Source organism: Tauraco erythrolophus, chromosome 2 (genome assembly GCF_009769465.1).
Source record: "Tauraco erythrolophus isolate bTauEry1 chromosome 2, bTauEry1.pri, whole genome shotgun sequence".
In the NCBI taxonomy this organism is placed as follows: domain Eukaryota; kingdom Metazoa; phylum Chordata; class Aves; order Musophagiformes; family Musophagidae; genus Tauraco; species Tauraco erythrolophus.
Window position 1 is genome coordinate 98,972,449 of NC_141466.1, and position 16,299 is coordinate 98,988,747.

The following is a 16,299-nucleotide window of genomic DNA, read 5'->3' on the forward strand; positions in this document are numbered from 1 at the left end:
GATGGTTGTACTTTGTATTGGGTTGTGGTGAGAACTGATGTTGAAAATCGAATTGACCATGCTCAAATTGAAGATACTTGACTTAGAAGCTCAGAAGCAACACGTTTCCGAAGGCAGTAGTTAGAGAAGTGGCTATTGTTTATTTTATTTTACTCAAGTTTTAGATTATAGAGAAAGTAACAAATAATTTTTTATGAACATGAATATAATGTTTATATTTCAGATTACAAAGATGATAACTGTAGTACAAACTTTTTGTGCACTGAGTCTGTCTACCATCAAAGGGATAGATATTCTAGCAGTAAAATTCAAAAACATCCACCGAAGTGTTCAAAAGAAACAATATGACTTACTTGATCCAAGAAAAACAGAATTTGATGTGGATTTTGAGAACTTCATGGCAAAAATTGAAGGTTTAGAGGTAAATGATGTTGCTACCTGTACCTTACTTGGAGAAGAGTTTCATCACTGCTTACTCAGTATCTCCCTGAGCCTCAGTGAGACTGAACTGTGAATAGGCTACATTGTTCTTCCAAAGACCATAGCATTTGTGTTTTTCTGGAGTGAGGCTTTTCCATTCTTTCTTCTTCCAAAGGACGCTGTAAAATATATTATACAGTCCTCACTGAAGATCAGTCACTCTGCAGCCAAAATGACAAAAAATTATGAGACCTGAGAGAGTGATCTACAGGGATGTGGTTTATTAGCCTGGAGACAAATGGTTAGGTGCTGGGCAGAAGGAAGCTGCAACTGTTTTCAATACATGATTTGATTCTTCACCTAAATTGTCTGGCATTTTAAGAGATTACTTGACTGATGCTAGCTATTTATTAATTATATTCAGCATGGACTGATGAAGGCTGATATTTTGTGCTTTAAGAAGTAACAATTTCAAGTGCTAAGAAATTATCAGACATCAAAATACTATTACATGACTAAAAATACTACTAAATTATATATTCTTTAGATACAGATACAGACATTTATGCGTACCTGTTTTGGAAGAATTTTGTCTTCACAGCATGCACTTCAGTTACTTCAAAGGTATTGTCAATTATATTTTAAAATGTTTCAAAGTAACTTCGAATGACTGATTAGCGCAATTTAAATAACACAACTAATTTTAGAAGAAAGGGCCTAATCAAAAATTTTTCCTTATTGGTGTTCTGAACCATGTAATCATCATAAAAGGTATATATTATCTTTCTTATGTGAATCAATATATTTTCCTGTTTCTTAATTTCATTACAGTTTATTTTGTATATACAAGAGGATACTAAAAGAAAAACCTAAAAAACCACAACAGTAACAACAACAAAAAAACCACCAGGGCAGAACTTTTCAACTTGCTTAAACTTGCTCAAAGTAAATAAATTTCCCAGATCCAGAAGCATTTCCTAGATCTGTGTTTCTTTCATTCTATGTAACATTCATGTACCCCAAAATAAAAAAAAAAAAAATTACTTGTGTTTTAGAAATATCATTTTGGGTATTCATTTTTAATACAGGTTTGAAAATCTGAGAATGCCATGCCTTCAAGAAGAAACAACACACACAGTTGGTTGTATTCTTCAGCGTTATGTAGCAGAACTTGAAGCTACTAAAAAGGTATTTCATTTCTTTGCAATAAATTTTAAACATCATGTTAAAATAAGAGCAAATATTTCAATATGAATAATTTTTATTTATTTTACCTATTTCACTGACTGTGTTCAAGGCCAGGTTGGATGAGGCTTTGAACAACGTGGTGTAGTGGAGGGTTTCCCTGTATGGCACTTCTTGAACTTCTGATTACTGGTTTAATTTGATGAACATAAGCAGGCAGTACTGCTGAATATAAGAAATCACTGACGCCTCCCCCTCTCAGCTACTTTTTCTCAGCCAAGAAAATAGGTACATTTCTGAGAGGTTTTCATCCAGGTCAGTTCCTGTCAAGATCACCATGAACTACTTGAATTTCTTTTGTTGGGAATGTACAGGAGACAGTATAGGGGTAAGAAGACATGCAAATAAGTGAAGAGTGGTGTTTGCCTAGGCAGTACAGTTGTTTGTGTTATCACAGCATGAGTTTGCATGCCTGAAGTTGGGTAGATAGAAGTATTTCCTCTGTTGAAGAATAGGTCGCCAATATACTGGCTAGTTCTAACTATTTATTAGATATTATTGGATGGTTTTTTATCTTTGCCAAGCAAGTTAATTCTAATAAAAATTCTAATAAAAGCGCTGCAATACTGGTTCTAAAGTGCTTACATAATTTGTCAATGCAAATTTGGTATGTGATAATTTTAAGCCAAATTTTTCTTGATTATAATGCATCCATTCAATGAGCAGGGCCACTTTTTTTTTTTTCTCAGTTTGGGCACAGATAAAAGCATGGTCTGTGTACCCAGGAGTCTCTACATGCATATTGATGAGAAGTTAATAAAAAAGATATAGAATCATAGATTATCCTGAGTTGGAAGGGACTCACAAGAATCATCAGCTCTAACTCCTGAAATGTTAGCTATTAATCAGGTGTATGTGTCTGAAAAGCAATGTTGACATTTCTATTCAGGTAAAAACGCCCAGTTAACCATATGGCTTAGACCTTTCCTGAGGGCAGTTCCCAAGCAAAGCAGGAAAAGCCCCAACAAGAGTTCTCGTACCACTTCCTTATACAGCTTGCTTTCACAGTAGATGGCTCCAAAGTTACACAGCTGCACCTGTTAGGCTTGGCCTTACATGCTGGCTGCTCATCTTCTTGGTTTGCAATGCCTTTTGGTGTACTCAGGGCTCCGTTGTAAAGAAGCACAGCACGAGATAATGAAGACAGGAGACATACCAACAGTGGTATCCATGTGTGCATTTCAGAAGTGTAGCAAGTGGGGGGAAGCAATACATTTGTCTCTCAATGAACTGTTTTGTGAGTCTACACAAATTTAATCTGTTTGGGAAGAGGAAGAAATTATGGCACCAGAGGAAAGATAGTTTAACATTTCAACAGATTTTTTAATCCATGTGTTTAATGATACTGTTCTTATCATAGCTTTACCAAACTCAGAAGGATGACCCTCCTCTTGCTCGAAACATGCCACCTGTTGCAGGAAAGATACTGTGGGTGAGACAGCTATTCAGAAGGATAAATGAACCGATAAACTATTTCCATGTAAGTTGATGTGAGGAAAAATTAGGTGTTTGTGTAACAGTGAACCGTCTTACTTCAGTAGAGTGACCATGATGTTTCTGGCTATGATTATGTCACTTCTCATATGCTGGGAAACTTGTTTATTTGTATGTCAATATCTAGTTAAAAAAATATGATCTGCAGTAAGCACTGTTGTAGATCTGACATGTAGTGTTAGAATGGACTAGAATAGACTATTTCAGCTGGAAGAAACCTACAATGATCATCTAGTCCAGCTGCCTGACCAATTCAAGGTCAAAGTTAAAGCATGTTGTTAAGGGCATTGCCAAAAGGCCTCTTAAACAACTGACAGGCTGCTTGGGACATTGACCACCTCTCTAGGAAGCCTGTTCTAGTGCTTGACCTCCCTCTCGGTAAAGAAATGTTTCCTAATGTCCAGTCTAAACCTCCTCTGATGCAACTTTGAACCATTCCCACACATCCTATCACTGGATATCAGGGAGAAGGGCTCAGCATCTCCCTTTCCCTTTGCACTCCTCAGGAAACTGTAGAGAGCAATGAGGTTGCCCCTCAGCCTCCTTTTCTCCAAACTAGACAAATTCGAAGTCCTTAGCCGTTCCTCATAGGACATTCCTTTCAGCCCTTTCACCAGCTTTGTTGCTCTCCTGTGGATGCATTCTAGGACCTTAACATCCTTCTTAATTAAATCGTGGGGCCCAGAACTGCACACAGTACTCAAGGTGAGGCTGCATCAATGCTGAGTACAGTGGGATAATCGCCTCTTTCAACCAGCTGGTTATGCTGTGTTTGATACACCCCAGAATGCGGTTTGCCCTCTTGGCTGCCGAGGCACACTGCTGACTGATGCTGAGTCTGCTGTCGACCAGCACCCTCAGATCCCTTCTGCAGGGCTGCTCTCCAGCCACTCCTCTCCCATTTTATACTTGTGCCTGGCATTATTCTGTCCTAGGTGCAGAATCCGGCATTTCAACTTTTAAATTTCATCCCATTAATGCATAGCTCAATGCTCCACTCTGTCTAGATCCCTCTGCAAGGCCTCCTGTCCCTCAAAAGAGTCAACAGCACCTCTCAGTTTGATGTCATTATCAAACTTGCTAATAGTGCATTCAACTCCTGCATCCAGATCATCCCACAGTTGGACAACTTGTCCAGAAGGATACTGTGAAGGACAGAATCAAAAGCCTTACTAAAATCCAGAGAAACTGTTTCTTTGACTTAGCACTGAACTAGCACCCCAAGCTGGAAATATGCACTGAGTTGTCCATGTCTATCTTCATAGTGCCCAAAGAAATATTTCACCAATCCAGCCAGTGGTGGTTTTCCTCTTTTTGTAATGGACCAGACCAAGGCTCGTACATAAGACTCATGTCCTGTACTTTAACTGAGTAACCACCTCTTCTGTTCCTCTAGCCCCTTAGGATTCTCTGTGGAGAATCATGTCTCTTTTTTTCAAGTGGCTTCTAGGAGTATCTTAAGGCATAAATGTGGACTGCATGACATCCTGAAATTGTCTGGTGTATAGGTTTTGGTACCACTGAAAAAGCAATTTTATTGTAAGGACCCACACATTAGCTGCAGTACTGTAACTGAGAATCTGGTCACCAGTTTTATTGCAGGTGATCTCTGAACTAGTCTGTGAAAAGGGAATTCCTTGACTAAACTTCTCATTCTACATTTTCTGTACCGCTTAACATACAGCTGAAGGTTGGTACCAGCCACATAAGCTTTAATATTTACAGCCCTTAGGAATTTCTTGGTATTGGATTTCCTTCCTTCGTTGCAATAGTCCGAATCTTGCTGTACTAGGCTCCACTATAGCAATAATGTTTCTTTAAATGTTTGAATGATTCTCCTACAAAGTATCTAGGGTCTCCTGCCAAGTTAACGTCGATGTGAGAGGGGTTTTCACTTACTGTTTCTCTCAGATGGGAATAATGACCACCTAAATCTGCTCCAAAGAAAACAGACATAAATATTATTACTGATTAAAAAAGGGTATTTTTAAAAAAATCAATTTTTAGTTACTACTCAATTTTGAGTAGAACTGAGTATTCAATTCACTGTGAATTACAGGTATTTATAATAGTATAATAAAGTAATCACTTTTACATGTGTTATATATTTAGTATTTATTACTTACAAGTTCTTACTGACTTTATTGCCCTATAAATACTTGATACAGTTTTTAAGAACTCTAAGTATAATTTGTATATGTATTTATATAACTTGTGTAATGCATAGTTAATAGGTAAATTGAGAAAAAACAAAATAGTATTATTTTCTTTTGATATGGTTTTAATTTGAATATACTATGTTTTAATAGAAAAAGTCAAAGATCTTGGCAAGTCCAGAAGGTAAAGCAGTTGTTCGATTATACAACAGGATTGCCTATGTATTGGTGAAATTCGAGATAGTCTATCATAATGCGTGGATGAAGGAAATATCAAAATTACAGTATCGTAAGTAATTAAATATGTAATTGGCTGTTTTTAACTGTTATTGAATGCTAAGTTAACACAAATCAAATCAGTTAATTTTTTAAGCCTCATTTACCCTTAAAATGTGACAATCATGATCCAATAAGCAGGCTTAATAATACAAATCTCTGCCCCTTACTGACCTCGAAACTTGGTTTTGATGCAGAGGATTGCAGATTTGGTACAGTTTGACAGATGACTGGAAACAGTAGTGAAACAAGTTTAAGGCACACAGTTGTTCATTTCTGTATTCAAATTTTTTATGTATGCCATTTAATAATTCTTCCTGTTTTCTTTCCACTATAATAATTTATACAGTTGTATTATCTCAGTCTCTCTCAAGTCGAGTATTACTTTATGCCTAGAATAAATATTTGATAATCAAGCTTTATCATTTTAAGATTAAATGAGAATTTAAATTAAAAAAAAAATAATTTGAGTAGATTTTTCATGGAAATTGTAGACATTCTGTGGGCTTCAAAACTAGAAGTAGATCTAAAGAATAAAATCTTGTCATCACACAGTCAACAGAGGTTTTTGTTTTGCTATTTGGGCCTTTATTTTGTTTTAGATTTTTGCAATATATCTGGGCAAGCATTCATCCTCTGGGTTAACAAATTGCTATAAGAAACTGAACATCTCATAAGTATTGTGTTTCCACATTCTTATAAAATTAATTTGATAATTTTCTAACTCGAGCTAAGAAAAAGTATGCTACAAAGAAGAATGGATGTGATGCTTGTTTGGCTTATGAAGAAAAAGGTTATATATGGCAGAAAGCCAATATGTTGAAGGTCAGTTGTATATTCTTTAACTGAAAACAGCTTGAAGCTATTTCACAAGTAATCGTACCTATTTAATCGCTCTATAGTAATATGAGAAATCTGTGTTCCATAATAATTTATATTAAAAATCAATTATTTGTCTTAGAAACTGATAAAAAAAATGTCTTTGCAGCCTTACAAGCCACAATATTTGCTCGTCATCCTCAAACTGGGAAGTTCCTGATTAATTTTGATCCCGAAATTTCAGAGATTGTCCGAGAGACTAAATGTATGATAAAGCTGGGTCTGGAAGTACCGGAGCAAGCAAAAAATATAGCAAAAATAGAAAATAACCTGAAGTCCAACAAATTGCGTTTAGAGGTAACCTTAAAAATTTTCATGATTGCTCTTTAAAAAAAATAAAAAAGAAAATCTGATTTAACCATAGAAATTTTTCTATGGCTAAATAAAAATTATAGTTGGATATGAGGTAGTTTAAAGTAAATTTGTGGAATGCACAGGTGTACATAAAGCATCTCTTTTGAAAAATCTGTACTAACTACTGTGTGGGCTAGTATACACTTAAATATAAGCATATATATTTCTTATATCCTGCGATGTGTTAAATATATTCTGGTGATGAAATAATTAAAGCTATCCAAAAAAAGCGTTCACTCTGAAAATCAGTAAAACAGTTTTACAGAGTTCTTGTGAAGTAAAGATTGGAAGTCTTCTGGATTGGAAGATCCAGTGAGCCACAAAAACATCAAGAATTGATGCCAGACAACTCAGATTTCTGATCCCTGTTGCAGTATTTGCTATTGTTGTAGTATTTTGAGATGCTTATATCTTGGGGATGAGGTGTACCATAAAAGATTTGTGTGTGTGTGTAAGGCATAAGAGAAGAGGACATTTTAAAACTGCGTTTATATGTGACTAATTATCTAAAGCATATGATACTCAGTTTCAAGCGGATATTGCAAGTTATGGTCACTAAAGCTCGAGCTATATTTAACTCTAGGGGAAGATCATACTTTGTCTGACTTTATGCATAAAGAATGCATTGCACAAAGGCTGCTTTTGTTCTTCCTTATGTAGCATGCTATGGATCCATTACATTCCAGAAATTATGTACATAGGTATATAATGTCTGTGTAAAATTCTACACTTGTTTTCAAATGTAGTCTTTTACTGCTTTCCATGTTTTTTCTGATTATTTGATTGTATAACAGGTTGTTTGCTTCAGTAAAGAAAGCACTTAAAATATCCTTCTTGATGCTACCCTTTCTAATAATTAACAGGGTGTTCTCCAATGCTATGAAGATTTGAGTCAAGAAACACCAATGATTTTTGTAAATCTATTGGCACCAAAAATGAAAGAGGTTGGTATTACTAAATGCACTTCAGTATACTTCAGAAGAAGTTAGAATACCTTAATAATAGTTTATAATTTTAAAATATTTAGATGAATCTGCATGTTTTGAACCTAATGAATTTTACTAAAATCTTTAAGACCAAAAATTTGCTCTTTGCATCCTTCATACAGTGCTCAAACAATGTATATTACAGTAGAATAATCTTAGTGCCTATGAGATGTAAACCCAGTGGAACAAAGAATATGGACTTTGCAGGTCTATTTATCTACGCAAATCTCTGGCTTTGACATGGAAGTAAACTATCACTTATTTCAGTTTTAGAGGTTTTCATGGGGAGTTTTGCTTTGCATATAGCTGAAATATTAAATGTCATGATCCTTGTCTTTGCTTGGAGAGAATTATTAGCCTTGTGAATTGAGTCAGTCTCTTCAGTGAAGCAGAAAGGTTATATACCACACTAAAGGTACAGTTTTATCGGAGATGCAGAATTGCTATCGTACAAGCCATTTTGTTTTACCAAACACTTGCAAGTGTATGTATGTGATTGTTCTAAGTAACTCTTCTCTTTTTGGTTGTAAATAATAACATCAGAATGTTGCAGAGTTTGCACAAGTTTGTTGGCATGCACTGAAGTGTGAGAAACGAAAAACTTGTCCTTATTCTTTAAAGACAAAGAGATGAAGTGATAGTAACCTTCACTTTAGTGATACTATTTTAAACATGATTATGTCATAGAGGGACTCATACACCTCTGTATTTTAGAGGAAACAACTGGCAGAAGAGAAGGATGAGTATTGTACAAACAACGGAAGATGAAAATGTGTTTTAGAAGAAGGGAGAGAAGTCTTTGGTGTATAGGAAGAAGAAAGGAAAGCACAAATCCAAAGATGGAATCAGCAAACCTAATCTGTGGCTACATTAGTGCCATAATTTGACAGCAACCCATACAGAGCCTTAAACTGTTTCTAGATTGGCTACGTTGGTTACCAGTAACAGTACCATCTCAGCATTATGGAATTAAATATATTCCCCAAAAATATATTTATGAAGGTGATAGTAATGGCTGTATTTGCAAATAGCTGTGAGTGTATATGGGCTAAATTAATTGTTTTAGCTGTGATATAGACATAGCCAAAAGAAGCATTAGGATGAAAAGAGTAGGTGAAGTCCAGGCAGTGACTTGGTAAATGTCAAGATGAAAAAGCAGATATGATAGGTGGCTATTTAAAATTAAATATGAGTAGAATCAGTTCAAAGTCTCAGAGCAATTAAGTAAAATTAAATTTCTGTCACTTCAAGGATGATGGAGATGGCAAAATTTGAAACTGTAGTGGCTGTATACTGGGAAATCAGTGAGAAGTTTTGGAATGCTAGGCAAAAAATTCAGGGGAGCTCTGCGAGAGAGTCTGGAAAGGTTAATTTTCATAGCTTGCAGGTAGTATAAGACCTCCTTTTCCTCAGAGTCCCATCTCCTTTGACAGTACAGGATCTGCATTGAAGGACGGACTTTGGTGTAGATCTTAAAGTGAGAGGGAAATGAGCCGATTTCAGCTACATGCTGACAAATCCAGAAGAAACAGACTGTGGAGAACCAAGAATTCAACAAGGGAAATAGTAGGGAAGAGGAGATTTTTAAAAATAGCATCGAGGCTACAACAAAATTTGGAGAAGATCAGCGTGATTCAAAAAGGGATGAAGGAAAAATATGATTAGGTAGATACATGAGGTTGAAAGACAAGTAATTATGCTGTTGAGAGTGGTCGAGACATGTTAGAGGACAGACTGTAAGATCAATAGTGGACTTGATTTTAATTTTAGTAAGTACTGGGAACCACTAAAAGGCACTATCCAGGAGAACAGGAAGGAGAAGATCTTTGCTGAGCATGTACACTTAACAGTTGTGGACAGAGGCTGTAGTACACACTACTCTCCTCTTCTCCAATATTGCATAAATTTCTTTGATGTTTTCCTTGAAAATTTGAACCTTCCTTGCAAAACTTAGACACAACTCTTTCTTTCACCAGTGTCATCAATGGTTCTAATAAGAATGGCATTTGTTTTAAACTGTTTCTTTCTCTCTTTTTTTTTTTTTTTTTTTTTTTTTTTAATCTATGAAATTGTATTTTTATGCTTAGGTGGAAGCTGTGTTGAGGCAAGGACTTACCATGTTGACTTGGTCATCTGTGACACTGGAGAATTTCTTTCAAGAAGCTGATCAAGTTCTGTATATATTTAAACAGTTTTTGAAGAAGGTATACATTTGATTACTATATGAATGAAATGACAGTTTAGAGAAATTATTTCCAGTATACTACTCCTCTTATTGGAAATTAATTTGTACTTATTTTTGTACCACTTGAAATATATATAAATTTTATTTGCTTTTTAAATTATGTTCTTTTTTGAAGAATGATATACTCAATTATTCTCTCCCATTATTACCCTCAAACATTTGATCTCTGCTTCCATTCTTATAGTAGAATATATTTCCACTTGTTCTCCTCAGATTCTGTGACTACCACTCTGATTTTCAGAGTCAGCCTCTGCTCATCTTGACTACAGTTGCACACGAGATACCTTCATGTAAACACTATCCAGTGGAGAACTTTTTAACATTAACTGTATTCGTAGCAGGCATGCTGTGAAACTGTCTTCTCTTCATGCAGCCCATAAAATAATGAAGGGAACATGCTTTTTCCTCACAGTTCTCTGCATGTGACCAATTCTGTGCTTTTTTCCCCTCTGTCTGCATTTGCCATGTAATTTCTGAATTCTTTTTATTCCATTAACATACTTGAGAACCTCTGTTGGCTCTTCTCAAGACTTTACCTTGATAGTCAGATCATCCTTCTGGCTTGATGGTTCAACTATATGCTAATGATCTCTTCTATCAATATCATAAATTATGTCTCCTATGGTAGGAAATTGTTAGTCACTGGTGGATATATCCACTTCTTTTTCTGTATGGCAGAAAAATGTAATTATGAGCAAGTGCTCTGTTTTCACTGAAACGCAAAGCTGAAAAAAAGATTGGCTGTGTAAGAAATTAACAGTTCTCTGAACATGAGAATATCTGAAATAATGATGTCGTTTGTAGTTACACTCTGTTGTCCTTAAATACTTAGATTGTGTACATTTCTGGCTTTCTTACCCCTTCCATACCAATACAAACAGATGTAAACTTGGTTAGACCCTTGATTACTGTGAATGGGATATTGTAAACAAATAGGGAAAAAGTGATGTGAAACAGAAGCACGAGTGATAAAGATGGGATATCACAGATGCAGAATATTTCAGGTAAAAAATTAAAAATTGGGCAGAAGTCAGTTTTATTTGGATTCTGCCATGACAAAGTTATAGTCTTGGCTTATACTGTCTGTGAATTAATTTCATGTACATAGTGAATTTAAAAATATGGTGCTGATAACCAGAAACCTGTGAAGAAGTAGGTCGAAACACCAAATTCCTCTAAAGATTTCACTTATGTACCATAAGTCATAAGGCATTGTTGAGCTACCTTTTTTCTCTCCTTGTCTCATCTGGAGGTCTTTTGTGTTGGTGCCTGTTATGATTCACTTTCTTAGAGGATTTGCTACTATGGTAATGTTCTTGCATTTTCACTGGGTAGAGATACAAAATTATTTTTTAATTTTTTTCTGCAAAACATTGCATGCCTGTTAGAACTCTCTAAAATATAGTACATTATGCTGTAAAGATGAATGCACGGTGTTAATACAATTTCCTCTTTTTAGATTAATGATTTAACTGAAGTGCGGATTAATTTAATATTAAAAGAAATAGCAAATACTCTTTTAATTGTCTTACCAGTAGATGGTCCTATGAAAATAGAGGATATGTTGACCTGCAATGAGGTGTGTGCCACTTTACATCTTCGAACTTGAATTCTAGAACTTTAGAAACAATGCCTTAGTAACTTAATATAAAACTAGAAAAGAATTATTCTCACTGTAGAAATATAGAGCTTTTTATTTTAATTAAAATATTTTGGTTAAAATATTTTATATGATGATAAATGGATTCTTAGGTATTTGAGATACTTAAGCTGTAGTATTTCATAGATCGTTTTTATTTGTTTAACTGCTTCACAATTCAATGAGATATTTTTGTGTGTGTGTGTGAAGATACTTGGACATATGCAGCCTTTTTTTTCTTCTTCCTATTTTTTCCAAACTGTTTTTTTTAAAAGAGATGGCAAAAAATACTTTTCAGCTAGTATATTTGAGAATTGGAAAGTTTTCTTGACTCCAAATGAGGCCAAAGATATATTTAGTTAGTAAATTAGTGCAAGTAAATAAAATTGTTAAGGACAATTGAAAGAATATTTGGGTAATTTCAGATTCAGACTGTGACCTCCCTTCAATATTCAGGATTTTCTCCTAGCCCTTAAAAATACCATTGCATTTCAAAAATGGAATTTTTTTTTAAAGCATTAAAAATATAGTTATAACAGAATATTTTTATAATTTTGAATAAAGATTTTGGGTTTGGTTTCTCAGTTTTCTTTTAAAAATGTTACTGATTCATCGAAATAGTCAGGGAAATGTTTTGGCTCTCCATGAAAAGGAACAATAATAAGACAATCAATGATTCTGAGATAATTCATAGATATTTTTATTTAACAGACTTATACTAAAGAATGTGCTGAGTTATTGAACCACAAAAGCATGCACATTGAAGATGCTGTTCAAGAACTAACATCTGTATTTGAAATGGATTATGAAATTAAATATTCCAAGAGAACCTCAGAAAAACATGTATTACCAGGTAGATAATATTGATTATTTAGATAAAAATTTCTGTCCCTAGTTCTGTAGGTTTAGCTAATATGTATCAAAAGTTATTTTTTTTTAGCTAGTTGTCTTCAGACTTCTCCCTCCCACTACAGTTTTGTTTGTGTCACAATTCTGCCTTCATTTACCACTGTTAAACTAAACCACTAGCCTGTGAAATACAGAGGTAATTAAGTATTGGTGGAATTTCTAAAATTAAATTCTGTCCTCTTTAGATTACCAAGGCAGTTGCTTTAGAGGAAGAACATTCTGGTTTGATTTCTCTTAGTCACTCATTGTAACTTTCTGCACCTCCCCCCTGCCCCCTCCATAGGTGAAATGCAGCGTTCCTTTCTTCTCAGCCATGTCAGGTACTTGGTACTGTCCCTCTGTTTGTGACTTTTCTGCCACAGCCAATTGCTTATCAACTGCTGCCATACAAGGCTCACAGCTCATCAATGTGGCTGGTTCCCACTGCTAAGGGATCTGTTACAAAGATTTTAGGAGGTCCGGTACCAATATAGGAGAAATAGTTTATAGTTGGAGAAAAATACTCTGGTTTAAAGACAAATTTATTATGAGGCTTGATCAGTAATGGTGCTTCTTTTCTTATACAGTTTTGTTAAATTGTTTATATTGAATTTATTAGGTTTTGGCCATTTCCAGCTGATATATCCATGTCTGCCTACCTGTCTTTAGTAACGTATTTGTAGTGCATGGTGTTTGTTAGACTGAGGTTTATAGGGTGGGCTCTTAACCAGATTCCCGGTGTGAAAGAAATGTTGTGAAATAAACCCAAATAGCTGACTCAGGTACTACTAAAATAAAAAGCAATATTGTTTTGCTTGTAGAGCTTCAAAGCAGAACACAATGTTCAGTTAACAAAAAATACCTCTTTTTTAAAATTTTGCAGTAAAAGAAAAGCGTATAGCATTTAGAAATAATGAAGAGGAGAGAGAAAGTACTTCTTCAGCTCTTCATGACGATAATAGCAAGGGCAATGATAAAGAAGAGTTAAAAAAGGTATATTGTGATAAGAAGGGATTTTTTTTCAGACCAATCAGATTAGTGAATGCTATCTTGAGTTTTGATAGCTGGATATCTGTGTTACAGAAAGGCATCACATAGAGAATATCAAACGTCATGTAAAAATGATGAAATAGCTTCCCTACAAAGTGAGTTTAAGATGTATGTTAGCTTTCAAAAGTATATTCCATGTTATTCCAGTTATCACTTTTATTAAACAAATTCTTGATGTGTGAGTGGTAAGTGTAAAAGTTTGGAGAGAATATTGTGCCTAAGTCGTAACACAGGCTTTCATTCTTCAGTGGGCAGAAACATTTATCCTTTCTATCTTCTTCCAACTTCACCAAGAAAGATCACCTTTGTACTTTTCCCTCAAAGAATATAGTATCTTCATATTCAGCAGAGAAGGGAAGTGGAAGTAGAGAACAAAGACTCACAAACTTACAAGCACAAGTGCAATAAATTTTACAAGATTGCCTTCTGTTGTTTTGTGCTAGTGATCAGTACATGTTGCTGTATTTTTATGTTCTTCTTAATCCAGTACAGTCAGATTTTACAGTATTTGTCTCTTATTTGAAAAGGGTACATATGCACCGATATTAAGTTTTTTTTAATGTGGAGAGTTTTTCTGAAGGAGTATGAGACTTCGGCCAGATCTCACTATTCTGTCTCTGAATAAGACAAATTGAGTTTTCTCACGTATTGTATTCTTATTTTAATGCAGCTTTTACTTATTTACTTACCAACAAGCTATTTTTCCTCCAACTTCTCTCCTTGTGTTTCTCATGTAGTTTACAGCATAAATTCCTTCAGATGAGAACTAATATGTTTGACTTAAAATGTTTTGAAATAATCTTCAGGTTCCTGTCTGAATAAAATACTAAATAATGTACATTTTATTTATCACAGAAATGCAAAGAGATGGTTGCCTATTTCAGTCACCAGCTGCTAGGCAGCCTCCAGAAAGCCACCCGACTGTCCTTGGAGAGTCTTAAAAAAAGAATATTTGTTTCAAAGTAAGTTGCAGATGAAAGATTCCTTCAATAGTATTACTAGAACAAAGTTATTTGTGTGTTTATATAATAATACAAACACCCATTCACACATGTAATGACACCAGCATTTGTATCATTAGTCAAACAGTTCTCTTGGACCTTTTAGCTCAAGCAAAACCTCAAGACCATTCACTTTTTGTTGTAGTGATAATTTGGGCCCACATTTTTCTTCTATGCTTTAATTCTTTATGTCATTAGTTATAGTCTACACAATGTGTTTTGTGCAGAAAATGAAGTTTATTTCTACTCTTGTTTCCCTTCTACCTGCACCCTTTTGTTTTAATTCCCACATGTTTTTCCCTGGGGATTGCTTTCAGGATGCTGTTAGTACAATTTATTGTCTAACACAAATGACTAGAACTTAAGTGATTCTTCTAGGTCATATATGGCAGTGTGCCCATATGTTCGTCTCATTTCAGATTATTCCTGCAAGCATGGCTATGCACTCAGAGTTGTTTTCCATGGGTTAAAGATCATCCATGAACTCTTTATGAATTCTGTATGATAATGGCAAGATCCATACAATTTTATCATTCTCCTATGTTCAGTATAATTTCTATAGATTCTCTTCTGCTTGAATAGGCATACACTTCAGAGACAGAATTGCTTCAGTATAATTTATTGTATATTGAAAAGCCTAGTTAGAATCTTATTAAGAGAATTTATTTTAAGCAGGTAAAGTTGATGGTGTTTTGTCATTAATGTGTGTTGAAGCTTGAGTTACTTTTTTCTTTTTCTGAGGACATCTTTCATAGAAAATGTATTGAAATCCTGGTCTTATGGAGGTCGATAGGAATTTATTTGGGTGTGTCCTTTATATTTGTCTATGGTATCATATTGTTAAATCCTCCCTTATTTGGTCACCATGTCATGTCATAGCATTTAGAAATGGTACTTTGCACTTTGTTTCTACTTTTAGTTTTGAGTGGGTGCAGGTCATGTATTTATAATTTTGCACTAGCTTGTCGTCTTTGAAACATTTTTTTTTCTATTCTGTTGAATAAGTATCTAAAATGTAACGAGGAAACTGTTACTCTTGATAGGTTGTTGCATGAAATGGTCAGTAAAACCTTCTTATATCCTACTCAAAGCACTGTCAGAGTTCCATCATTCTTAAATTGGGAGATTAAAATCCAGAATCAGAAAATATTCTGGATAAAAAATTCTGAAAGCAATGGCTGGATCCAAGGTAACCTTTGTCTGAATGATTGAGCTCTGACTATTATCCTTACCCTTTAAACAAAAAGCTGCTGTAAGTTTTGTCAAGTAGTTCATAACTTAATGTGAAAATTCTCTGTGAGTGTTTGTCCAGAAAAGGTAGCTCAAAATTATATTTCTAAGATAATTTGAGAGGGTTTAATGGTGAAGTATTTATGACATGTTTCAAAATTATTTTCAGCAAATCTACATTTGGGAGAACAAAGTTTTCTGGTTTTCCAAGCAAGTCTGAAGAATTTGCTTCTTTTGTAAAAGCAGAAGTACACCTTGCTATTCCCAATGTGGTAAGTTGTGTCATATAGGTAAGGTAAAATACACTGTCTTGTAGTTATCTGCATTTTCCCAAGTGCGGGATATGTGAGCATACTTCTACTGAGCCAGCATCTATTCCAAAGGAGAACTGTTGTTCAGGCCTTTCAGTGTGCTGACAGCACTGATGAAATGTGCT

The 16,299-nt window shown here is 34.7% G+C and overlaps 1 protein-coding gene across 2 annotated transcripts in view; it reads left to right on the forward strand.

Moving 5' to 3' along the window:
- DNAH8 (dynein axonemal heavy chain 8) overlaps nt 1–16,299 on the forward strand; it is a 144,303-nt gene that overhangs the window by 19,511 nt on the left and 108,493 nt on the right. For both annotated transcript variants that reach the window (XM_086628486.1, XM_086628495.1), the window contains exons 12-24: nt 224–421; nt 968–1,044; nt 1,509–1,608; nt 3,026–3,145; nt 5,469–5,604; nt 6,580–6,767; nt 7,688–7,768; nt 9,898–10,014; nt 11,515–11,634; nt 12,406–12,547; nt 13,466–13,575; nt 14,488–14,594; nt 16,033–16,135. In XM_086628486.1, coding sequence (XP_086484612.1) covers nt 224–421; nt 968–1,044; nt 1,509–1,608; nt 3,026–3,145; nt 5,469–5,604; nt 6,580–6,767; nt 7,688–7,768; nt 9,898–10,014; nt 11,515–11,634; nt 12,406–12,547; nt 13,466–13,575; nt 14,488–14,594; nt 16,033–16,135 — 1,599 coding nt within the window. The remainder of the gene's footprint in view (nt 1–223; nt 422–967; nt 1,045–1,508; nt 1,609–3,025; nt 3,146–5,468; nt 5,605–6,579; nt 6,768–7,687; nt 7,769–9,897; nt 10,015–11,514; nt 11,635–12,405; nt 12,548–13,465; nt 13,576–14,487; nt 14,595–16,032; nt 16,136–16,299) is intronic.